At 47.0% G+C, this 26,268-nt stretch overlaps 1 protein-coding gene across 1 annotated transcript in view; it reads left to right on the forward strand.

The window, feature by feature from the left end:
• The first annotated feature begins 474 nt into the window (after positions 1-474).
• Positions 475-26,268, forward strand: part of LOC144149906 (neuronal cell adhesion molecule-like) — a 149,089-nt gene continuing 123,295 nt past the window's right edge. Inside the window, exon 1 of the mRNA XM_077681636.1 lies at positions 475-700. Coding sequence (XP_077537762.1) covers positions 526-700 — 175 coding nt within the window. The 5' untranslated portion in view covers positions 475-525. The remainder of the gene's footprint in view (positions 701-26,268) is intronic.

Here is a 26,268-nt window from a genome sequence, read left to right on the forward strand (position 1 = left end):
GGAACACTGTTACATAAGACGCGCAAATGACCCCTGCCTAAAACAGAAAGTGCGTGCAATAAAATTTTGCATGCTATTAGAAATAAGCTTGTCTATCTAGTTTAAATAAACCTTGTTTTGTGACCGGATACAGTAGCCCTTCTGTTATTATAGTTTTGCTCCGCCGTTATCTGTTGGCCTCCACTCCAACCTGCACAGACGCTCCAGACACATTTAGGCACCATCGGTCATCGTTGGTTTTCAGACGATCACGTACGCGGCTCTCACTACATCCATTGTAGTTTCTGGTGTAATGCTGCTTCTGCTCCCGTATTCTTCGCGCTCAAGTGTCGAATTATTGGCTATAGGCCTTTCCCGCATGCTTTCTTGCGAATGCGAAATAAAAACAGTCAGACAACGTGTTCGTAAGTAAAGCCAAACTGCTCCGGTGGTAAAGAAGTCAGGTGTCAATGCCTATATGTACGTTAACGTCATTAATACGCATGTCCTCTTGCAGGCCATCCTTCTCCAAGCATCACGTGGCACATGGGTCACTCAGCGATATCCCGAGCCGTGACGCAGCGGAAGGGTGACAAGACGCTGTCGTGGATCGAGATAAGGCGCCTGGAGCGAGACCACTTCCGCAAGGAGGTCACGTGCGCCGCGACCAGCGGCACCGGAATCCAGCCCGTCAAGGCGTCCCTCACCCTCGACCTGCACCGTAAGCCCGCTGGAGGCGCCCCCTTGTCTGCCACTGCGTACATTGGCCACGATTGCTATGAGCTGGTCAACAGAAATGAGGGCATAGTAACCCGCCCTGCGTCGACTACACTCTATCATGAGGCCCATAGGTTAGTGGTTGAGGCTTAGATGCAGTGAAACCTCGTGGACAGGTTTGGTGGTTCTTTTTTCCGACGAAGAAGCTCGTCGTACTGCGAACTCGGCGTGGGTGGCGCTGAAAGAGGAGATGAGGCGGTGATGAAGACGACGACAACATACAACAAACAAAACTGTATTTACAATAATTGTACAAAACGTTATTTACAAAAAAGCTAGGGAGGGACAGAGAATTGCTGTCTTAGCGTTCGCCTGACTGGTTATTTAATACACTGATCACGTGGCGTAGAGAGTACATTCCAGTGGACGCAGTACCGAAGAAAGTATTGTGTTGCCTCATTACCGTCATCTTTTTTATGCATCATTCTCATCCGCTACTAAATAATTATAGAGATGGCCAATCGTTTAGTGAGCTGCACATAGACGCTATTAGAGTAAGCATGCTTTCCTACTGGCGTAACTAGCATGCACAGATTATTCCTTTGGACCTCGGTACATATCTCGAACACATGTTTCCACGTCGAAGGTCGCAACGCATTAGATAAGTCCACCTTTTGTCAGCTGCGACCAAGGATCGGCAGTGGCGCGGACGATACGTTTACAACCGCTTTCCAAACGCATCGGGTTTGAACCCCATACACCAAATTTTCTTACATTTTTTTGTTCTCCGTGCACTGTCTGTGGACCATGTTTACGAGCATCTTAAATCGAAGCTTTACTAACCCAATCGGGCCGAGTTTTGCCGACACCAGCAATTTGACCTTCATTTGGCCGCAGCTGCGCCGTTGCCTTGGCAACGCATCACGTGAATCGTCGCGCCGAGCTCCGCCGCCAGCTTGGCGCACGCGCTCTCCGCAGCTCCGTCGCCACCTGACCAGGTGTCTCCCCACGCGCTTGGGTAAGAGGGGCGCCGCGCTCGCCTAGTCAGTGCGAGTTGGCTATGGATGAGAGCGAAACCGGGCGATCTCCTCTGAGCGTTGCGTGGGGGCGGGAGGCTTTCAGCCGTCGTCGGCAAGCTGCGTCTGACGAGGCCGCGGATATCGCCCGGCGAGCTGCTTCGGTGGAGAGGGTTCGGAATGCCAAGCGCGCGTAGCAAGCGTCGAAGACTGAGGAGGCCCGAGCCCTTGGCCTCACAAAACGCCGGAAGCGGGACCACAACAAAACGCCCAGCCATCATAGCAGGCTTAACGACGAGTGCATACCTAAGTATAATAATTACAGCTAAATAAAAGGTTAACCACGTGAAAGCACGACTTAATCAGGCTAAACCAAGCTTTCGTTTTGAATATCCAGGGTTAGCTGAGCTAATCCTCAGCCATTTCTCTTCAGCCAGGCCGATGCCGGACGCAGGGTTTTTTTTTTTTTTTCTGCGCAATGGGCCATTCAATGCTTTCCGATTAAAAGAAGCGCACCTCGCGCGAACACGTGCGACACAAGCCCAGGTTGCTTCTCTGTAATTAACTAGTTGCTCCTTACCACGGCATGCAGCGATCGCGTGACTGGGTCTCGCTCTCGCTCGCGGGAAGCCGCGAAGCCGGCGGTGGCGGCAACTGCGCAGTGAGGCAGCGGGATGTCACCGCAGAAGCGCCCTGTTCAAAAGGAAGGCGTCATGTGAGGGGAGCTCTGCAACTGTTGCGTGAAGGGAACAAGTGTAGCTTCACTCAACAACTGCCGCGCGGCCCTCGGCGTGTCTGTGGCCCTTACGGTGACACTGAATACAATGCCGGCAAAAACAACCCTATGCATTTTTAGACATGACACGAAAACAGTTCACCCGGCGGAGTATAATTCTTCCGCGCACCTACCACCAGTGACCTAGCTTGGTTAAGTGACGGCTTCCCTGGAAATAAATAGCCGCAACCCTGCAATTGGTAAGGTAGTCGTAAGCATCTGTTCCGACTCTTTTTTATAAGCGGCTTATGTGTCTTCTACAGCTAATGATACGGATCTTGATTGCGTGCAACCAACAACACTGTCGCTACAGGTAATGCACGACAAACGCCCTCCTTCTGGCGAAAGGGGCCCTCATGCAGCCTTTGCTGTGGGAATAAAGCGCGAGCAGTAACACAGTGGAAACTGTGGAGGTGGATAGACGAGCGGCTGCAGGTACTTTTTTGCTGCCCATCGTGCAACTGAATCTTGTCAGCACAAAACCCCGAGGGACGGGAAGCCGGCAACACCATCAAGCAGAAAAAATATCGAAATTAATTACACCATGCATGTTGTCTACGGTCCGCACGATCCCACGGACATTATCAGCAGTAGCCTATCGATGTATAGGTGCCGTCATAGGTACTTGGAACAAGGATTTGTGAATATCACACAATATTTCTTTTAATGGCTTTATGGCAGCCATAACTGGTTTACATGAAGCTTTTTCAATTAGGGAGGACTCCTTTAAACGTACACCAATGCAGCCAGGCAGTTTCCGGAAGAAGAAATTCTTGTACATCTACGGCAGCGCGCTCTAATTTCTTTTGACGGCACCTGTACTCTGCAGAAAGAAGGCCTCTTCGGGTAGATTGCAACACATGCTGTTTTGTGCAATCCCAGTGCATCCGCTGCTGCCGAGATGGCTTACCTGATCCAGTGAACAGATGATTCCCTGTATGCCCTTAAGTTCATCCCATCGCGCCGCAGCTATTTTATTACTGGAGTGACCACCTGTTGCTCCGCCTCTGCATCACATATGCTTGGCTAAACTTCCCTTTTTTGTTAATAAAGTGAGTTAGCCCGTCGTCCACGCGAGTGTTCCGTGATCAATGAAGTTACCCACAAAGCTCTGCACCGATCGTCCTCTTTTCCACGGCTGTCTGGGTTCGCCGGTGTTTTCCTTCAAGGTGGTTTGTTATACCCTGGTTTACTGCCCTATAAGTTAGCACCTAATTAATTTATTCTATACCAGCCTCGCCGCGACAAAGATAGTCTAGTTGAAAGCTCTTCCGGAATCCAAGCCTCACATACTAATTAAACTCCTGATTTCTTCTTTTTTAGTGGCTCGCATTAGCTCAGGCAACTTGTCCGAGGTAATTACATTGATCGACAAAGCTTAGTATTTTTACCTGAGCTCAAACGCGGCTTCCCTGTCGGGTCATTTAACATTACACTGCTTGGAATGCGAGAGAAATAGGCACTGCGAAGAGGGGGTAGAATGACGTCGCTGTCCAAGAACATCATATAGGAGTACAAACTGGGATCAAGGAACATGTGCTTCCACTTAGCCCTCAGTAAATTACAGACTGGTTACAACTCCATACGAGCTTACAGCCGCTACGTAAGCAAGGAAGGAGGGGGGACAGCGGTCCTTAAAATGGTATCGCAGCGAAAGTAAAAAAGAAAGCTCGCAAGTTTTCCTTTACGCACCTTTTTTACTGCCAACTGCAGAGCGGTCGTTCGTGTGAACACAACACGATGCCCATGCAGATAAAGCGGCTTTTATCTCTTGCGGCCGTCCAGAAGGCCTTCTTCCACCCATCACGCAACCTTTTGTCCATCCACACGAGATGGGGCCGCAGGGCAGCCGAGCTCGTTTTTCAGATCTCGGCACCCCATCGCTCAAATCACTCTGCTTTAAGAAAGAGACTTGCCCGTGGGCGGAAACTCCGCGGTAAAATTGAAATAAGCGTCAGAAAGAGCTCCACCATCCGGGCCCAATCCGCCAGAGCTCTTCAGGCCAGCGGACCCGGCCTCGCGCAGATGAATGAGCTGCTGCCAGACGCAAGCTGAGTGACGTGACACGGTCGCGCGGGTTAGCTTTGATGGACGATGTGGTTGCCCGGTAACGACGGAAGTAAACAGGGTAGCTTGCTCCCTGTGCGCCCAGGGCAAAATACGCGCGCACAAATGAAGTGACAGCCCGGAGAATATCGATGGATAACACTAGGATAGACTGCTTATGTTCCGCTCCGTGTCGGTTTCCATAGCACGCTGTAATATATTTTCTTCTCAAACAGCAGAACTTTCCTTCTCCGAGCTGGTAATCTTTCTGGGAAGTGACGGTGTAATGACTTCTTCTCCAAGTTGTTCACTTCAGTTTTCCATTTTTCTGTTAAAAAATATTTGACGGACTGTTTGGGAATATTTTATGGCGCACTAAAAACAAGTGGAATTAAGAATTTTGAAGCCCTGCTTAGTATATAATGCGGTACATTGTTTAAACACCAATTAGGAATCTTGCATAAAGGTTGGCTGTGCTAGCACGGCATAAAACCAATAATCCTCAATGCCCATGGTGACATTATCAATCGGCAAGTGAAGACTGTCTCTCTGCGTTTGCTAAACAGATTACTTTCGCCAGGTCTCCTTTTATTCAGCGTTCAAAAATGACAGGACGTGAGTGCATAATTCACCTTCAAGCTATACCATGCTGGTGGAAGACGAATGGCGCGTACTGAAGAGACACAAAATTGAGGAGGCGGCATACAAAGCCTGGCCACTCGGTATGCTATGTACAGTGAACTTTTTTACACCCTTTCTGGCCGAAAGGGGTGCAAAAATCTTGCTCCACGGTGCACACCTTTAAAAGGTGTGTTGGATAAAGAAAGGATGTAAGGATAAAAAAAGGGTGTTCGTGTGAACACCCTAAAAAGGGTGTAAGGTTGCTTAACACCCTAAAATAAATGTGTGGGTAGCGCAGCTACGCGTCACAACGTGGATTGGCTGAGCGCGCAGCATGACATACAGACACATTGAACACGCACAATCGGGCTTGTAGCACAAATGAATTGAGCAAGAAAACCAAATAGATGCATGGGGAGAGCGAGTACATACTTGCTTAGAAATAAATTCGCTCTTGCTTTTATAGCCAGCACAGGAAAGTCCTCCGATAGAGTCGGTGGGCTTGTCTCAAAAATCAGATATTTTAGCGTTAATTTTAAACTTATGCCTTTTAATGTGAGAATACACAAATCAGCATGCGGATTTTGAAAAAACTTTTTAATCGTGACGTAGTTGTTAGGTTCAATAAGTCATAAATTTTATTACTTACCAAACACCCATTCCAGACCCTTTCAACACCCAACAAAAAGGTGTTCATTATTTCAGCATTACTTTTTCCCACAAGGGTTGTAGAGCTACAAATTAGGGTGTTTTAAAAGGTTGTGAAAGACCACCAACTAAGAAAAAGGCTGTAAAAGTCCTCCAACTTCGGAGGTATTTTATACCCGTTTAGGTGAACTGAACAGTTTTAACAAGCGGAAAGATGTCTTGTACCTCACAATGTTTAAAACAGTATGAATTGACACAATTTTTTACCAGCGGAGGTGTTTAAGCTTGAGCTAGGTTCGGTGGCGTTACCAAAAGAATAAAAAAAAAAAAAGAACCGCGCCGCTTGTAAAGGGTGCACCACCGCAAATAGGGTATTATAACAGTGAAGCCGGCTGTCGAGCCTGTTTCAGTGTGAGCACAAGGGGCGCATTCGTATCCGCACCTCTTACTATACCATTTTAAAGGTACTAGTGTCCTTGGGATACTAAAACGCAAAAAAGCGACGCAGCCTGCACTAGGGGTGCAAGGCTGGAGACACAGCTGAGCTGGGAGTCGCTTGTTTCCCCATTGGATCCGCTGTCAGTGTACGCAACCCACTGTAACAGCAATGAATACTATAGAACGGCTAAACTTGGTCTCACCCTTCAACAGTTAGCTTAGCTTAGCAAAACCTAGCAAAACGTAGCAACACCGGAAGAAGCTAGGGTGACCCCCATCTGCGCTGGGTTTTTTTTTTTTTTTGCAACTGAACACCTATTTCACACCCTTTCAACACCCTACAGAAAACCGAGGGAGTTTCAGTCGGTCAAAATTCTTTTCACCACACAAAAAGAGAGTAAAGCTAAAATTAGGGTTTCGGAACCTAAGATAAAGGGCTAATGACTTGCCAACACCCTTATTCTATTTACAGTGCACCTTTTTTAGGCAATAAGAGCGTAAATAACTTTAGTGTATATATGTAGTCTTTTTTAGCTTTAAAAGTTCAAATTGACATTTCACGTGCCAAAGCCAAACTTGGGCCATGAGGCCTACCGTATATAGAAACGAGTGATCCTTACAGACGAACAATATTTTTTTTTTTTTTTGCTTTTGAACATTTCTTCCGAGGTGGGGAGGAGGAGAAGTGGGGATGTCTTGTTCTTCACATTGCAATTATACATGCATGCATGGCACTAATCAATCAACAACTGAACACCTTTTCCACACCCTTTCAACACCCTACTAAAAACCAACTGTGTTTGAGTTGGTCAACATCCCTTTTTTCCACACAACAAGGGTGTACAGTTACGAATAAGGGTTTTGAGATTCAAGAAAAAGGGTGTAATGGCCTCCAAACACCCTTTTTGGCCAGAATAGTATAACAAGTTTAGTGTGGTTCCTCGGATGTGGACTACCAACACGACCTGCCGTGAACACTTGTTGCTATGTTAACCCCATTTCCTCCACAAGCCTCCAGTGGACAAACATTTATCTGTGATCCATGTGTCCTTTCTGCTTCCTCATTTCGCAAATTGCACATTAAAGGGCTCACCAGTAAACATGCGAAATTTCGGAAAGAGATGCCAAACAAACATAGCGAACATTTTGCTCACTTGTGAAGGTATACAATTTGTCTGTAAAAAAATGGAGCTTCCAGCATCAACCAGTTAACGAGCGCAAAATATTTAGCGCTATACCGCAACAATTCGGAAATATTTCATGATCTAAGCACCTTGACGTGTTATGAGTTCTGTGAACGATTTTACCGTGAAGTTTAAATGCACTACGGAAACTACAATCTCACAAGAATACATTAGTCGCGTATCGGCTCGCTTCACTGCAAATGATAACGGCAGTAGAGGTTTGCTGAATTCAATTCAATTTCCCGCGTTCGCACTGCTGGAACATTTTGTTAATGCTTAGCTTGCCACCCGAACTACAAGCCCCAGCCTGTCTTGGAAGCTGGTTTTGTATTTAGTGGATAAAATATTGTTTTCAACAGGGACGTAGTCAGAGGGGGGGGGTTGGGAGTTTGAAGCCCCTCCCAAATGTTTTCCAGGCATTAAGAAAGCGAAACTTAGTGTTTCTTTTGGCAAAACTCCTCCCTCACGATAACCCACAGTCCCCCCCCCCCCCCCCCCACGGAAAAAAATTTCTGGCTACGGCCCTGGTTTTCAGCCGTCTTTCTTTCTGTTAAGAATTAAGCTCATGTCTACTTTTGATCAAAACACTGCTAGTATCAGTTGGGAATTTATGTTCGGCCAATCTCTACTGTTATCTTGTTGCTGAACAATGTTGCCAAGTATAAGCGTTGCTACCAGATTTACGTATTTGGGAACGTTTTGCGTGTATAAATGTCTCGTTCAAGAATTCTTTTACCTTTCACGGGCGGCTGAATCGAGGGACAGACAGACAGACAGACAGACAGACAGACAGACAGACAGACAGACAGACAGACAGACAGACAGACAGGCAGACAGACAGGCAGGCAGGCAGGCAGGCAGGCAGGCAGGCAGGCAGGCAGGCAGGCAGGCAGGCAGGCAGGTCAAAATTTTCTTCTTTAAGCATAAAAACGTGTTTTTAAAAAATCCCGGGCCATCTCCACTAACGTGAAATTTGGAGAGGGGCGAAACATGCAGTGTATAAATGCATTCAAAGATTGTAAGTCTCTCTCTTGCCACAGTGCGCGCACTGATTGGGTGCCGGAGAAGTGCCGATGGGAGGAGCAATCGCACTTACTGAGGTGGTGCCGAAGTCTCTTGCGTGCAACCGGATTTACGCAATTAAATTAGAGACATACTGGCCGTAAGTTGTCTCCTTTTAACACGCCGGAGTATGCTATGAAGTAGCACGAGGCGTTGGAAAACAAGGTTCCCGCTATTTTAGTACCTTGACTACATGGGACGACAGGAGACACCGACAGCCCGAGACCCGCAGGTGCAGCGCCCTTAAAACACGTCGACGTAGTGTTCCCTCCGATTCACTGCAGGCAACAAGCGGGCGAGCCTCTGCGTGCAACTGCTGTTTCAGGTTCTAACGACACGCTTCCATGGCTGCCTCACACCGAGATTCGCGGAATGCATTGGGGGAATCAATGCATGGTCGCCCCCTGCCACCTTCCACCATGTTCGGTTGAAACACCAGTGTCTACATATACCAAAGCATCCGCCCCACCCAGATGTCACTGAGCGGATCCGCCTGTGATGAAAGGGTAGACGACGAATTTCATCAGACAGGGTTCAGTAATGCAGCATTTCTGTTCGCTGTGCTGGTTTATCACAAGAGTCTTAATGATATTGTCCCGTGACAACGCAGAGATAGGTTGTCAGGAAGAAGGTGTATTTACAAAACACACCGTAGTCACCGGCTCAGAGGCGGGTTGATGGCGCAAACCCAGTCCAGCGGGAACTCGGACTTCGTCTGCCTTCTCTTCATTCCGTTGGTCATCGACGAGCGTCTTTCCACCGGGGCACATACCCAGATAGGGAGAGATTGGCAACATGGATATGCGGTTATGCTTCGTGTAAGTTTCTCGGAAAGCTGGCCGAAGTCTGTAAGAATATTGTAACGTGGCAGCAGAGCAAATGACTCGAACCATGGTTGAAGATGAAGCGGTGTATTAAACGGTAGAAGGATCTATGTACAGTATATACATGGCGGCCATTAAAGAGTCAACGCAGGGTCCACCAGCACTTTCTTCGTCGTCGTCTTCACGGGCGATTTGGGGTATTGTCCACGTACATGTCCCGTGACAATATTTTAAATGTGGGTCGAAAAAACAAAAGAAAGCGCGGGGTGTTAGATATTTTTGCGACATGTAATAACCATTTTGATTCTGCAAGCTTAAGAACACCTGGCGAAGGAAACATCATTCGCCTGGAAGTACCTAAACATAGCCCCACCCATTTGATAATATATTCCATCTTTCATCGTGAAAACAAAAATAGTCTCACGAACGTGAAGCGCAACTGTGTGAGGCATGGAACGTTAGAAGCTCCCTGAGAGGCTTAGCAACCTTAGTTAGAGGCGCTGCGCTACCTTCAAACTTACCGAATAGAAGTGAACACTCTAAAGGGGTAAAAAAATGCACATAAGAGGTTGTACGACTATATTTCGTTCGAGGAAGCATTGACGTCTTGTTTGTTTTGTTTTTGCCTCTGTTAGACGCCTTGCCGCTATCGCCTGAACCGTACTATTACTACACTTAAATAAAAAAAGGCGCATTTAAGAAAATACTCAACCGAGTAATGGCGGCGAAGCAAATAAAGACATCTCGTTTTGCTTTTTTGCTGAAGCGAGAAAGAAAAGTTTGATGTCCGCCCTGAGCACAGAGCAACGTGGCCAGAAAGGGAGCCAGACCAGGGAGGGCGTGCGGTGGGCGCGCAGGAGAGCAGCACAGCAGGTGCTCTGCGTCCTGCGGTGCCAGCGCTTTGATTCAATCGGAACCAGGGAAGTAAAGGCACTCTACCGAAACCGAACAACAGCGCGCATGCTGCGAAGGAAACGAACTGGACAGAATACGGCCGTTCGACCGACGGTCCGTCGGCATCGGCGTGGAGCGGCCGCACTAGTGCAATATTGCAGCGCTGCCGTAACGGCGCAAAAGATCTGAGGGGCCGCATTCAGCGAACGGCGACGAGGTTTCTTCGCGACAAAACTGATATCTTCCCACTTTCTTTACTCGAGGGTTTCAACTACCGCTGTGGAAGCGGCACTCGCTTTCTTCTTCATATCCCGCCCTGAGCACGCGTCCGCTCCTAAGTTCGTTTAGGCCATCGGGGCTGACAGAACTCGTCGTTATCTTGAGAAAAATTCTTAAGCAGCTCCATTCTCCATTTAAATATTTGTTCATTTTATTTGAATGCATCATGGAAGGGTGAAAATGTTGTTGTACTGGGAGGCCTTTTTCTTCAATACCACCCCCCCTCCCCCCAAACCATTATTCTCGTTACTCTCTGCGTGAAAAAGTGTTGAAGACATATTAAAGGACGTACTTAGCTTTGAGACAGGCCTTTTTTACTTCTTTTACGGCGATTTATTGCTATCATCCGTGAATATGATCTGGGAGCGATGCTGGGAACAAAGGATCATCCAATTTGTTGTGGCTGGCTTCGCGCAAATATTCTCGAACCCCGCACAATGTATTCAGGAAAAAAAAAGAAAAAGACAAGTTTCCTTTTTCTTTTTCGGTAGTGAGCTATCATGTTTCCGGCCCACGTAATATCGAAAAAAGTGGAGCTCGAACCGAGCAGTTCAAGTTCCCGATGTGCTTATGTTGATGGGACCTGAGTTTCTGTGGAAATGTCCGGTGATCGACTGAAACGGCAGAGCGGCCGTCTGGCCCAAAATCGTTTTTCCTCGAACTGCGCAGTTACTCAGCGCGGTATGAGAGTCTTACGTGCCTAAGTTTCGAACCCTCAGAGGCTTTTTGCACCTATCCCTATAAAAAAAGCCAGTTCCGACCTTTAGTCAAAGCCGGATTGGTTTCCCTTGAAAACCGAGGCGGCCTCCGCCTAAAACTCCCACGGGAGTGTGCCTGGCGCCACGTAGTATTCAGGCCTTCACCACAGCAACCCTAATGATACCGATGAACGGACCTGCTGGATCCGCCTCGAAAGCTTCTCCCCCCACCACCACCCGCATATCGATGCCGGCGCTTATATATTATGTTCGCCTGGGGAGAAAACCTCAGCCAAAACGGCGAGTCATTGTTTGCCGAATTTATGCACAAGTGCTTTGGACTAACTGTGGTCTCCGCAGAAAACAGTTTACCACATCTAACGTGGGCCTCCACCGGACCTCCTTGTACATGTGGGGTACAATGTCCCGCTGCAGAAACCACATCTGGTCATCACGCAGTTTTTAACTTATTGTATGACCCAATACATTGCAAGTCATAAAAAGATGCACCCAAGCACTCCGTACTGATTGTTAGCCAGCGAAGCTGCAACATGCGGCCGATGTTTATCCGTGTGTTACTCGTTATGGTTCGTCCTCTTGTTGCGCCCGGTGTCCAGCATCGGCTCGGCGTTTATACGAGCTCGTTCCGGTTACTGCTCGCGGCGTCGCTGATCGTAAGGTGCCTGTTCATCGGGAGTATGTAGGACGCGTGACCTACAAATTTAAAGTGACGTCCCATTGTCACGTTGAAGCTGCTCTGCGCTCACCGCCGCAGCCCCTTCCCACCGTCTAGTTCAGCTGTGCTTCACAAAGAAGCTCGCTGGGCGCGCGCTCTGCTGAGAGAGACTCTTTATTGCTCCCCCTCCCCTTACTTCTAACTCCCGTGCAACCTGCGTCGGGTGAGTTTTCTGCCGGACTTTCCTTTCGCCTATAGTCATATAAAGCTTCGTTGAAACCTCGCTGAGAAAAAAAAAGAGCAGGAAACTTTCAGTACAGAGCCAACATCCTCAATATATTCAATGCGAAGGCTGTAAAATAAAATGGGACGGTAACTCCCATTTCGGGCGTTACCGCCCCATTACACGAACCAGTAGTAACTTGGTTCTTGCAATTCATTACTGAATCTTCTTCACCGCGCTTCATTTCGAGGCCATTCTTTCCTACGACGTTGCAGCGGTACAGCTGAACGCGCAACAAGAAAACACTCAGTCAATTTTTTTAAGCACTACACGTGCATACTACAAGAATGCACAAATGCACTACAAGAATCCATAACTGGCGAAGCTAACACATTTAATCGTTACAATAGTGCAACTGGAGGTTATCTCTTTAAAGAAGTTTTAAAGAATCAAAAACATGATACAGAAAAATATAACAAAAGTGAACGAAATCAAGAACATCTGTCCTATACGACGCACTCACACGACGAAGCCAAGAATAAAGAAAATGCTCCACCTAAACAACTAGAAACACGAAAAGAAGTCGCGAAAAAAAGTCCCAACCCTATAATGCCCTTTATCTGTACAGAAGTTCATAATTAATGGAGTTAACAGATTACAACTCCATAATACAATAAATATACAATACTTGTCGAATGAAAAAAAAAAGTGAGGGAAGCCGGTGCAGTAATTCTTGCGTATAGTAGAATATTCTCAGAATTTCTGCGCATTTTATGTACGTTGTGGTTTTGCGACATTCACTGTCTTTTCACGCGCTTGCTCTAAACCCCATCAGGTGTTCGAAATTTATGGAGACCAATCGACTGAAGAACCAAGTATGTATTCCAAGTAGGTAGCACCTGAATTGGTAGCGAGATTTCCCTCTCGAGAAAAAAACTGTAAAGGACAGAATGCGAACCGGAGGGAGGATGATCCTGATACGTTCTGCTTTACATGTTCGGCACAAAGTTCGCCTCGTCGAATAATTGTTTTATCTCGTGGTCTGGACGGGCTCTGTGCGCCACGCTTCAGCTGGAACCAACTAGGTGTTCTGCGAATTCTGCTAGCGGATTTGTCTTGCCTTCCATTTGCTGATCCAGCGTTTCTGAACTGGGCTTTGATCTTTCTGCGCCACGGTTTCTTGGCACGTAATGCACACCTGCTGCGGTACAAGAAACTCGCTAAAACACTTCGGCGAAGTATTAGGCGGCAGGGAAACGTTTCTGCTGGGTGTTTTTTAATGTTCGGCTAACGACTATAGCTATCATTAGCTGCAAGCCATTAACTGCTTGGTCGTAGAGCTTCGAAACTTATTTCGAAGTATCGCTTTTGTGTTCTGGATTTCTTCCAGAATTTTCTTTCTCGATGGCTGAACCGACACTATTGTATGGGCATCATTTTACAGATTTATTGTTCTCCTTGTATTTTTTCGAGGGCAATATCGAGGGCAATATAGGCAATATCTCCTTTTTGCGGCCGTCTCAGTTTGCGCAGTTCTTTATTTTCGTTAAAGCAATATAAGCCGTCTTATATCAAAATATGGAGCCCCTAGCACCTGGTTTTATTTTTTTACGATTTTTTTCCACCCACTGGATATTCTTGGTCTACGCTCGGTATGTCCTCAGAGGCGATCTGCTGGATCCTAGTTATCAACAGCCTCGCTGTAAAGAAGCGGTAAGTACAAAGCTTCCGCGCAATACAGGCTCGTCTAATCGCAATGACTTCGGACACAGTGGTGTTGGGGCTTACTATAACTGTACGTTACTTTCACGTCTTGGCATATGCCCTTAGGGCTGCAGTCTTCCCGTTCCCATTTCACTTAGAAAAAATTTGCCGATGACCTCAGCGTTTAGATATTAATGTGTACAACGCTAAAGTCGACGTGGACGGAGCGTTTGGGAACGGGGTTGTTTCATTTACAATGCATGCTTTCGAGCACTGAAGTTCAGTGAAGAGAGCAAGGCTAGCGGCAACGGCTTTTATTCGCCGCGGCATAGTAAAGACAGAGGCCACCTGAGGTTTTGTAGCTGAAGATACCGACGAGAAAGGTTGCGGCTGCGGGCTGTTAGTCACTTTTATAGAAAGGCGACAGTGTCAGTGTTCGAAAGTTTTATTCTCTATCGACGTGGGCGGAGAGAACTTTTTGGGATTTATCGCTAATATGGAGGAAGATAGAGAGAAGACCTCTATTGGGCAAGGTATAGTGGGAGTTTGGGAAAAGGTGCTAAGCAGCTGGATAGGTAGTAGGGGCTGAAGGGCGGAACCAGAAGTCCATGGCCCCAGGGGCAGCGGCTCCTTTCTTTGCTCCCAAAAAGCTCACGCTGATCTTCTGGTCAGGGCTACCTCCCCTGTCTTGATAAAAGTGGGGTGTGTAATGTTCAAGTTATTATCCCCAAACCATATCTTTCCATATCATCTTGTTGTGTGGAAGATGTTCGATGTTTGCCCGCATTTAGCAGTTTTAAGGTAATGTCAGACGTTTCCTGCGAAACAAATTCGCCCATCTACATTTGTGGATGTATGTGTTGGTTTTTATCCCGCGCAAACCTAGGTAAGGATTATCGGCGCTGAGATCCCCATTTGGCCGGAAAAGGAGGCGTAGGATAAGAAGACGTTCTCCGTATTTTTCGCACAGCGGAGGGTGGTACTCGTGGTAGCAGGAAGCATGGTATGCGAGTTCGCATGCTTTTTGGTCGGCTGCGGTGTAACCTTCCTGAACTTCGTGTCCGGCTGTCATTCGATGTGAACTCTCATCATGGTGAATGGCAGAATATTTTTTCAAGCGTTTAGGTATCCTGCCTGCAGGTAACAATATAATGGTCTTTCCAGACTGAGTAATGATGTTTATGCTAACATTTTGTATTTCCGGTAGGCAGCTGGTCGATCTTTCCGGTGATCGCGAGAATGGGGAGGTGGAGAGAGGCCGTATATGCTGTCCTGATGACAGCTTTAATGTCTTATTCAATGTGGGTAAGTTTCTGGAACGGCAGACAGTACGACATATCGCCTCGTGATCAGTGCCTGCACGAGTATTGTCGTTTGTTTTCCTCTATTCCTAGCTCCTCCCTTAGGTGTATTACAAAGTGGGCCAAATGGGCAAATATTTTCAATTTTTTGATGATTGTGAGTTCCGCTCTGCCGCTTCTCTGTACGCCTGCGACGAGGATTTTTACGTGAACATAGTCTCTGATGACATCCTGGCCAATTTTAAGGATTATTTTTATTGGGTCGCGTGGCGTCATCCATCGTTGTTCGCACAGAGATTGCAGCGGTGCGCATGCGATCAGTGATGTCACTGCAACGAAAAAAATTGATATGTTATCTGAGAGTTGGGTTATTTATTTATTTATTTATTTATTTATTTATTTATTTATTTATTTATTTATTTATTTATTTATTTATCCCCAAGGCCCGAGGGGCATTACACCGGAGAGTGGGTACATGTACTACAGACGAATAATAAAACAACAGGAAAATTGCAATCACGTAACATCGCCTGATACAGGGTTGAGTAAAAGGCTACATACAAATAAAATTAGTAACAGCATCTTTAAATAAAACGGAATCTTGATAGCAGGGAGCCCATATCCTAGGTTTTACGCCTTATTAGGAGACACTTTATTCGTTTCTTGGTCTAATTCTATGCCTTCGTTCGTTTTTGAGAGCCTGGCATGAATTCTCACCCCCATTTTTGTAATTACGGGACACGATGTCGGCGCGGGCATCAGTTTCAGTGGCCGGGGCACGTTGGGGGGATAGCGTACGTTGCGGGAGCGGCCGGGGAATTTCCCCAAGCATGCGACTACCGACGGGGCGTCGAACAAGGTTTATTGCGCAGGCGCGGCGCTGCTGAAATTACGCATCTTTTCTTTCGTCTCCGCCGCAGCAATGTTGTCCTCCTTTCCACATTTGAGTTCCCGCTCTGCCGTATTGGAGGTTCGGGTGAGCCCTTGTATCTGGCTGCATTACTAGTAGCTTCCGGTTGGTAGCGAAGACGTGCTTCCGCGGACGCTTGATAAGCAAGGCTGACAGCGGACGGCTAGCAAACTGGTGAAAATCGAAAAATGAGCCTAATAACGCTATTGCGAATAGCACTATGGATTAGTGATGTGATTGCATGCAGCGGAGCCATGAACATAGGAAGGTAGTTTATTAGTGGTGGTCGTACAGATATATTCCGCGGTGACGTGACACCAGTGGCGATGCATCATCTCGGCACATGCCCGGTACAGATTCTCTGGGGGTAGAGCTATGACAAACTCCCTCACTCTGTAAAACTGACCGTCATGCATTGACTTTTGGAAGTCCGAGCATTTTAATCAGTTCGATTGCTCCCGTGGGCGCGTCATGTGTGGCAACGGATGCTTTACCGCGGAGTTGTGTGAAAGAAGCATTGCTGGGTTTTAAGGCAGTCGGAGTTTTGTGGTGGAGGTTTTCGATATCATTTGTAACTGATAAAAATGTTTCCTTGTTTGCACAATAGTTATCAGCGTAGAGAAATCGTGCTGAGCGTCAATTGTGTCTGAGGTGCTTTTTTTTTGCGTGGCATGTTTGTTTCCGGCGATAGGGCGCAATGGGTCAAACAAAGAAGAGCCCAAAAAAAAAAGGTCAGCCAATATAGTACGCCCGGGGTGTCTGCTCCTGCATTGTTCGTTTCTTTAGTCCGCGCCATTTTTCCAACTAAGAAGTGCATAGCCAACTAGCCCAACTTCAGACTTGAGGACAATTGATTGATTGATTGATTGTAGGATTTTAGGCGCCGACGCAGCGCAGGCGATGAGGCGCGCCGTAGTGGAGGGCTCCGGATTAATTTTGACCCCTGGGGATCTTTAACATGCGCCGAAATTTCGTACACACGGGCGTTTTTACTTTTCCCCTCCACTAGAAAAGCGGCCGCCGCGGCCGGGAATCGAACTCGCGTCCTCTTGCTCAGCAGCACGAGGCCTTAGCGACTGAGGCCCCGCGGCGGGTAGCTTACTGCAATCAAAAATGATACTGAAGGCCCCGGGCAAGCATTTGAGAAAGCGCATATCACGACGCTAATGATGGCGCCACATCATTGCCACCGCGCAGTACTCCGCTGTACTTAGGTAATACCCTATCGCTGCTTGCTTTTCGCTGCAGGCGGGGCGTGTAAACCTTTCGTGGTGTTCGGAGGGGTCGATAGCGCCGCCAAACTTAGAGCATATCTCGCGCCGGGTGCGCTCCACAATCACTGAGCATTGCAACAAAAGCCAGAGTAAGGCTGAGAAGATTAAAAGCCACCTCTAAAAACCATTCACTTTCTCCAGGATGCCGAACGATGCTGTAATGAATCTACGTACACAGGGACTGAATAACGTTGAAGTTCAAGCTGCTTAATCACGGAGGCAAACACGTCTCGGCACCATGTCGCAAGCTGTAGTACACAGCGTTCTATAGCCCTGATTGGTATAAATTTTGGAAACTAAGTGACGTAAAGCCGGGGGTCAATCGAATACAGATTGCGGAGAAACTCAATCGATACTAAAATTCTCGAGCGTATTTATTTGAGAGACGCCAAACTCGTATTAAATTTTCATCATGGTCTTGAAGGCACATGTTAAAAACCACGCCGTGCGCCTGCTGCTTAAGAGTCGCCTTGTGGGCGTTCTGATGAAAACGCCCATTTCCCCCGAGGCTGCCATTTAATACATGACCAGCCAAATTTATTTCGTGAGCAAAAGTTTCGCCTCAGAATTTTGGCCATGATAAGGTGCTTTAGAGATCAAGAAATGGCTGAAATCTGATTTCTGCGGCACCGGCTGCTCTGTGCTGCACATTTATGGTGCAGGGCTGATTTAGTTGATTCGCTCGCCGCAAGCTAACCGAAATGGCAAATAGATGCTAGTTGAATAGAACTTACATTTCTAATTCCTAATAAACAGTTTTTATGTTCCTGCTACTATTTTGTGCTGGTAGCACGTTAAGTTGGTCTTGTCTGCCATTAGTGCCGAGGTATGTTGCACGAACAAAAAAAATAACGAATGCCAGCGTCGGGAAACTGCGGGTGAATTGGCATAAATTGGAGAATCATAAAGTCCACGCAGTGGCCAGCGTAGTGGCCACCAACGAATAACTTCTTTCCGCACTCAGCTTCTACAACCTCTCTAACTCCTCGACGTTCATCCCGATCCTCTGCGACGTGAAAGAGAGCGCAATTCTGCTTCTACGGCCTTTATTGTTCGGAGATTCGTACGCGGTTCTCCATAGTTTATTTTGGAGAAAAACAGCGACCTTTTTGGAGTGTTCGACTTGTGATACACAATATACGGAGATACACGGATTTTATTCTCGTTGTGTGAAATCCTTGAAAAGGGGTGTTTTTAATTCGGAAAGTTTTCCTTCAACTGAGAAAGCCTTTTATTTCGTATTCACTTTATGGAAGGAATAACGATAGAGTCCCTCCTTACAACGTTTTCGACACATATCTTAATACTGGCGTCCTTGGCAGCAGATTTCACCTTTCGCCCACCACATGGCAAATTGCGGATGCTCTTCAACATTCGCCTTAAATGTTGGAAAAGTGGGCTGCGCAATCTTCCATGACAGGTCTGTCCAGTACCTTCAGCCACGGCCGGACTGGAGGAGCGGCGAACGCGCACTTTCATGAAAGTGCGCGCCCGCCGCTTCTCCAGCCCGGCCGTGCTTCAGCGCACCTACACGGCCCTGATGCATGCTGCGAAAGGGAGCGAAAGTGAGGCCAATGACAGATCGTTTGTGTACTCGTATCGTAAAGGGCACGTCGACAACAAAGTTGTTTTTAAATCGCTCACCAGTTTCTTTGCCTTTCTACTCCCGAGAAAGCACGTAGTCAAGCGCAGACGCGTTCCTGATAGCGGAACCGACGTTGTTGCTTCTTGCGTGTGACGCGAATTGCTTGAGACATGCCCAGAGAGATCAGCCGTACGAATGCGCCTAGGGCAGAGACAAGTTCTCATATACTGCTTTTTGAACGCAGGCTTTTGTTGTGCAGGGTGTTACGACAGTGATTGGAACACTAATTTTTTTCCAGAGCGTACCGCTGCTCGGTTCGCGCTTAAACTTCACCCGAAGGTCGCATTTTGAAGTTTATTTTCTTTGACACCGCGAACAAGGATTGTGCTTACCAGTTCATTCTCAAACTTAAAATCAATTTATGCCTATGGGAAAATGACGGCCGATTTGGACTTCCGATTCAGCGCAAGCTGATCTTGGAACGACGGCACCACCGGGGGTATGCAGAGCGAGACTGACGATGGGGATTTCCGCTCCTTCCACGTCAGGAAAGAGCCAAAATGGGGTATCAGACGATCAGAAAATGTGAAAGCAGGTTTTCTGGTCGTCTGCTACCTCATTTGGCTCCTCCCGACCGAAAATGTGAAAGCAGGTGAGGAAAAAAATCCAACGTTTATTGGCAACGATGAAACGTGTGAATATTTTATTATGATTGCTATCAGCGGTTATGTAACTATGTGTGATCATCATACACCAGGGATGAAAGAGATTTTCTGATCGTCTGCTACTTCATTTGGCACCTTTCTATTTTGACTCCCCATCGTCCGTTTCACTCTGCATACTGCAGCTGGCGCCGTCGTTCAAAGATCAGCTTGCACTGGCTCGCACGTCCCAATCGGCCGCCATTTTGCCATAGGCGAAAATCGCCTCTATTTATTTTCAGAATAAACCCGTAAGTACTGTCGTTGCTACCCGTGTCAAAAAAATATACCACAAAATGCGACCTTCGTGTGAAGTTCGAGCGCGAACTAAGCAAGGGTTCACTCAGGAAAAAAATCTAAAGTGTTCCAATTATCATCGTAACACGCTGTATAATGCGCTGCACATGGCCCAAACGCACCATCGTCGTGAAAGCGAGCAAGAGTGCCAGCTTATTTACAGCCGAAGGACACAGAATTTGTATTACACAAACACATCACACAAAAAACAACACAACTCACTGCGTTAAGCGAAGCGTTGCCACTGCTGCGCACTCAAGCGTACAAAAAATATCTTCCAAATGTTTCTATGAAAGCAACAAAGTCTTTGCAGGGTTTGAATCAGAAAGGAGTATTGTGCAGTTTTCCCCGCACAGAACAGTTTTTTAAAGGGACCATGCAATGTTTTTTTTTTTCGACTTTTTTTCGAAATCTTAAATGCTTTGAGAACATACTCAACAAACACCTCCAATGATTAGAACAGGGGGCCGCAAAGTACCTGAGCCAAAAATTACTGCTCCATGCCCATCAGATAACTAGAAACTTGCTCAAACTACTTTTCTCTCTTTCGCGGGCTTGGAGCTCTTCGACCGCTGGAATTAAGTCATTAGTCATTACAGCGGTGTAGCCGCCATTGGCCGGCTTTCCTTCAGTTGCAGCAATGAGCGCATTCGATAGCCACTTTAGAAAGAAAGCCACCAAAGCATAGCAGAGACGGAAGGCGTATCTGCTGCGACAAGCAAATCCCGCTGTGTCACTCCGTGCTTGGAGATAACTATAGCTTTCGAAATGCTACCAGACGCGAAGGAAATAGTGAAAGCGTTTATCGAAAGCGTTGCAGAGTCCCTTTAAGCGAGATGAAATCGCTGAAGAAAAGGCCACTCTAGGGGCGCCCCGCTGTGGCGTAGACGTCCTCCAGGTTTCCTACCGATATATGAAACCACGTACGCAGGCGGCTTCGTGGATGCTGGCAGAAGCAATGCATTTAACAATAACACAACAAAGTAAACACACTAAAACACGAATAGGCAGCTAATACCCATAAACAAGAAAGACCGAAGAAAATAGCGACACATTTTCTTTCTCGTGTTTTGTTTCCTGCTGTGAAGCATTCACTCTGCAATAATCACGTTTGTTCGCTTTTTCCGGAAAACTATTCCGCAGCAGCTGGCTTCAGAATCGTGGCATGCGCGGCGTGGAAGCGAGGAGGAAAGCTGCCAGCTTCGGACGTCTCGGTCTCTGTCAGATGCTCTAGACGTGTCTAGTAGGGTATTAAGGAAGGCGTCCGGCAGCGTTAGGCATTCTGGCTTTTGTCTTCGTGCTGCGTCAGCAGCAATATCTGGTGGCGCTTCTTTATAAATGTGCCTGTCTTGGAGCGGCACGCTTCAAGAATACATTCACAGGCCCGCTTCCGGGCACTCCGCGTTATCAAGTCGTCAAAATCTCCGCGACCGCTTCACCTTTTCGCACGATGACTCATGAGGAGTGAAGAAATACTTATAGAAGCTATGCGGACGATCAACTGCGACCAAATGTGCTTTCAAAAATATCCTAGCTTGCCCACGCATTTAGTCGAAGAGATTATTAAATTTGAAGCATATGTGGGATAACCAATTGATATTTTCAGAATGTCATTTTCGCGGATTTTCGTACGTGCTTGTCTCAAGTTGCTTTCATGTGAAGCAAATTTAGGTCATAAGTTCTGCCAACCTTAATCGATTGTCGGTTTTCAGTCGTGGTAGTCTGCCAGTAATTCCATAATAACCCCAGTTGTGATCTGTCAAAGTTTGTTTTAGAGTAACTTTAGGGTTCAGACGTGCGTCGCATTGCGTTTTTGAACGGAAGAACAGAATCGACGCATTTTCCGAACACGAAGTCCATGCTGTTCAAGCTGGAGGAGACACTCTGATCGCCGCTGCATTCATCGGCCGCCTTGCACCATGATATAGAGCAGGGTCATGCATGTAATCATTGCTATTTTTTTCTTTCCAATCCATTGCCTTATTGCTCATATCAAGCCCATACGAATAGATCTGTGAGGTACACTGAGCAAAAAATAGCTAAACTCGTTCGTGGACAATAGCTCCAAATCTTCTACTGCAGACTGTGGAATTATATCGTGGCTAGCCATTGGAAACCTAGGCTGGCGAGATTTTATTGCGCCTACTACGTCAGAATGGCCACTGGGACAACACTTGCAACATATCCTGTCCTTTACAGTTCACAGCGAACATGTAAAACGTTGGAAAATTCTCGCTGGAGGCCGATTTCCAAATACACCTGCTTCTACGCGAGCGGCGTTACGCCGAAACATTCCTGTAGTTGGTATTGAGCTATGTCTGTCTTTGAACCAATTATCACATGCGTGACTAGATCATATACAGATAAGTCATGATCTGCTAATTTCCAATTTATAGTTATTTACTGCAGGTAATAGAAACGTTTATTCAGATTCAACCACTTCAAACGCGCAATAACATATCAGCTTCTTCTGGATGAGTGTGGGCTCAAAATACGCGGGAAATTCGTATTCTAATACAAAAACCTAAAGACAAGTTCCAACATGGTTGCAGCTCGCTAAAATTGCTGTATGATCACTTGAATTTAATCTTGTTTATTACTTCCAATTGCTATTTGCTATGAACGATTTGCCCCCCAGGCTTGCGCAGGCGTTCTGCGGCCGCACGGCGTTCGATAAATGGTCTGTAAAGTTGGCTGTCGGGATAGGAATTGAGCCTGCAATTCATCGGTTCATTGTAATGAGCTCTACATTGCGCCATGACCAGCTGCATCCGGTGCCGGAAGAAGTGCTACTCGTTGTTAAATCATTTGTTGAGCCTGCCGCAGGCGAGGAATGCGTCGATGGTGGTGTTGTTAACAACGGTTGGCCGTTTTGTACTGGACATGAGGTTTGCTGCCAGGCACAATAACAAATATTGGACGAGTCATGCCGAGTCTTACGGATGTTGCCGTACGGGGGCATACTTCGTTCCACCAGAACTTGGACGCGGATTGGATACCACCCCGTATTTCGCGAGGCCCTCTGGTACTTCGCCTTTATCTAAACTTTCGCCAGGGGATTTCTACCTTGGGCCCCCAGCAACTGCTCTCCTAGTAAACATCTCGTCTAGAGTTTTCCCCTTAGGCTCTTTTAAACAGGAAGAACAGGCTTGGGCGGCAGCTATTAAGGAATCGCTCCGTATCAGTAGCTCAAGGAGCATACCGTAATCCATCTTTAGTTCGACGAGTTCAAACTGCACTTCGCTCAAAATACTACGTACGCCTTACGCTTCCCAACTGTAGAAAAGGGTGTGGCAATTTTTGAATTGCCATACAGGATGTATCACTCAGGGAATTTACTCTTCAGTGAGTGCCCTCGCACTGGAGTGCCCCAGGTCATGTAGACGCTGAGACTGTGTTTCTGCTACTCCCGCCGTCACTGCTTGCCTTCCACAAAGGGCACCCGGACCACTGTGAGGACAGCGTAGATTCCTTGTATTAATCTCATTTGCGGAAATTTGCGAAAGCCGACATGTCCCTCCTATTGCACCGCCACATCCTCAAACTATAAAGAATGGGCATTGGCAAGGGGATCGCAGGTGGCCTTGCAGGCGATTTTCTAAGTAGCTAGATATGGCCACCGAACCTCTTTAAGCTTGCTCCGGTAAAACACCTCCACAAGACAGAACAAGTATAAGAAGCTAACTCTGTGTATGCAAGCTACATGAGATTGGACTGGGAACACTTTCCGCTTCAAAATATTTTTAAACATGATCAAGCTTACTAAAAATATTTCGCTCGTGTAACTACAATTATCGGACCAAACTCAAATTGCCCAGAGAGCAAAACTCTTAGAATATCAATAAAATATAATAAAACTTCGTTTATTACTCTACATATCCTTTTTGGTAGAAAAATGCATTGTTTCGCATTGCGTTGCTTCCCCTTTATTTATCCCATTTATCGTTTCACTAAATTGAACTTACGGCAGCGCAGTGCACCGAGCATGAGCAGAACGAGGACAGTTCGTCTGCAAAGTCGAACCTCATTCCACAGCAGATGTGGCCAAGTTCCGAAATTCTGTCCTAGCTAATCTCGTTGGCCTGGACGTCAGACCTCGAACGCTGCCGGGCAACCCTTGCAGCCGGGTCAATCGGCGGGATAACGATGAATCTGCGCGCCAGAGCTGAGCTCGTTAGGTTTCCGCGTGACCTAATTGGACCTAGCCGAATTGGTCGGGCGCTGCCGACCATGTCTTGATCCCACGAACTAGAACAGCCCAAGGACAGTTGAAGAAGGTGCTAGCGACGATTAAAGGAGCACTTACTTGATGAACTTCGATCGATCCTACAGCACAACGCAATGAGCGTCTGCCTCTTTGCCCCCTTTTTTTCCTCCTAAAAAACCCGCGGAACTTCTCGGGCTTGAAAACAGATGCGCACCTAGGCAGCCTCTTCTGCTGTCAGGTGCCTTTCCACCTTTAACTCTGCAAGCGATGGCTTGGCACGTGTTTTCTCAAAGGCATTATGGTACTTTCCCCTCTGTTCCGCTCGACAAGACAAATCGCGCGGCCTCTTGCTGCGCTGTACATTTTTATTCCCGTGCGGCATTTTACGTCTTCGAGTTCGATCAATGCCCATCGGCCAGGGAAGAGGCCTGTGTTTATATCTCTCAGTGCATGCCTGGTTCACCTGTGTCAGTGTAGAACGACGCTGGATTCGATCACAGGCATCCGCGGGCCGGTTTCTTGTTTGGCTCGTGAGTTCACCGGCCTCCTCTACCCGGGACGTTTTAGCTTTTTACTGGCAAACGTGTGCCCTGCAGTATTTAACTCCCCGCCGTTTCTTCGTATCTGCAACCTTTTGCTGATGGCCGCTTTCTTTTTACTTGGTTCTTAATTTTGTTCTTAAAACTCTGTGGACCTAGTAGTTCGCTACGGCAACTATGGGGCACGTTTCGTATCAGCTTGGCACACGTGAGCACATATGCCTCCAGTTTGTGTATTCGCATCGTGGGTGTTTGTCGCGGTTGTATTAGTTCGCTTGAAACACCAGCGTATACATTTTGCAATGGCACGTGATCTTTATAGGCAAATTCGTTTATTCGTTTTGTTGGACTGGGAAAAATATTTATGAAGGTTCATCTGCTACCATGCATAACGAAGCGGCCACGCTCCACCTTCCCCCAGCTAGAGCACTACAGAAATAATTATCCAAACAATTAGATGAAAGATAATGGAAGGGCTATTCGTGGATCTTCAACGGGGCCATGAAGACAAAATGCAAGTTTGGTTCATTCAAAAGATTGTCTCCTTAGAATCATGCTGACACCACTTTTAACGTAAACTTCGCTCAAACCAGCTGTATAATTAGGAAAAAAGGAAATGGCTATGCGACCCACTATTTCATTTCCCGAAACAGAACCTATGATGTCATACCAGCCAGCTCTCAGATTGGCGGAGGCCGGAAAAAGCAAACGCAAATTATGCAGAACTTATAAATTTGCCGAACGAGCTATATACGCTTAAATTTAGGTCCCATTATTTTTATATCAGTAAGAATTGTGAGACAAACAGTGGTAGTTACGAAAGCACACGTAAACATAGAAGTATCGATGCGTACTGCTGTTGGTACTGTGCGCACTGTGCTTCGTTTAGATGCACAGCCCTGCGGCGCTTTGGGGTTGTCTCAGACGACAGTGGCCAATTGACGGAAGCGGCGGTGTCTTACGTGACCATATTTGTCGAGCGAGCACCATGTTTCCCGAAACGATTATTTTCTCCATGAACTAAAAATGGCGGCGTACCCGATCCTTTTGTTGCAAATGTCGCCGGAAGACGATAGTCGACTGGCGCCCCTGCTAAGTAAAGGCCTCCCTTCTCTTTTCCTCTCCCCTCTCATGCTGTTCCAGTACCGTCTCGTTCCTCCCGAGATAACACGCTGGAGGTTTCCTCTAGCCAATTTAAATTTACCGCGTTCTACTGCCGCAAGTCTGGTGTCTCGATGCCAGCGCTGCCGTACGGCGGAGACGAGCGTGAAGTGAGGCACCCTACTACAAGATTTATAAAATCGCGATGCCTTACTGCACGAGCGTTCCAAGCTGAACGTGGATCCCATCTAGTGGACCCTTTCGTTGCTATTGCCATTTGATTTCTTATATGACGCCAGGAAGTATCGCTGGCAACTGCAGGCGCCGGTTTTCTGCCGTGGATGTAGCATTTCATTCGCTATCGCAAACAGCAAGCATCCACGAATTTTTTAGGTATTGATTTTCTGCCTTATATTTGCGTAATGTCTTGTTCTTGCTCAACAATGCTTACAAGTATGAGCACTGACCCCGGACTTAGACGTTTCGATTTGGCTGTGAGTATATAAGACTATTGCGCAGATTTTGCTTCACTTTGGCCGGGTAGCTGAATCGAATGACATACAGGCAAG

Source organism: Haemaphysalis longicornis, unplaced genomic scaffold (assembly GCF_048455015.1).
Source record: "Haemaphysalis longicornis isolate Haplotype H1 unplaced genomic scaffold, Haemaphysalis longicornis Haplotype H1 scaffold_1, whole genome shotgun sequence".
NCBI lineage: Eukaryota > Metazoa > Arthropoda > Arachnida > Ixodida > Ixodidae > Haemaphysalis > Haemaphysalis longicornis.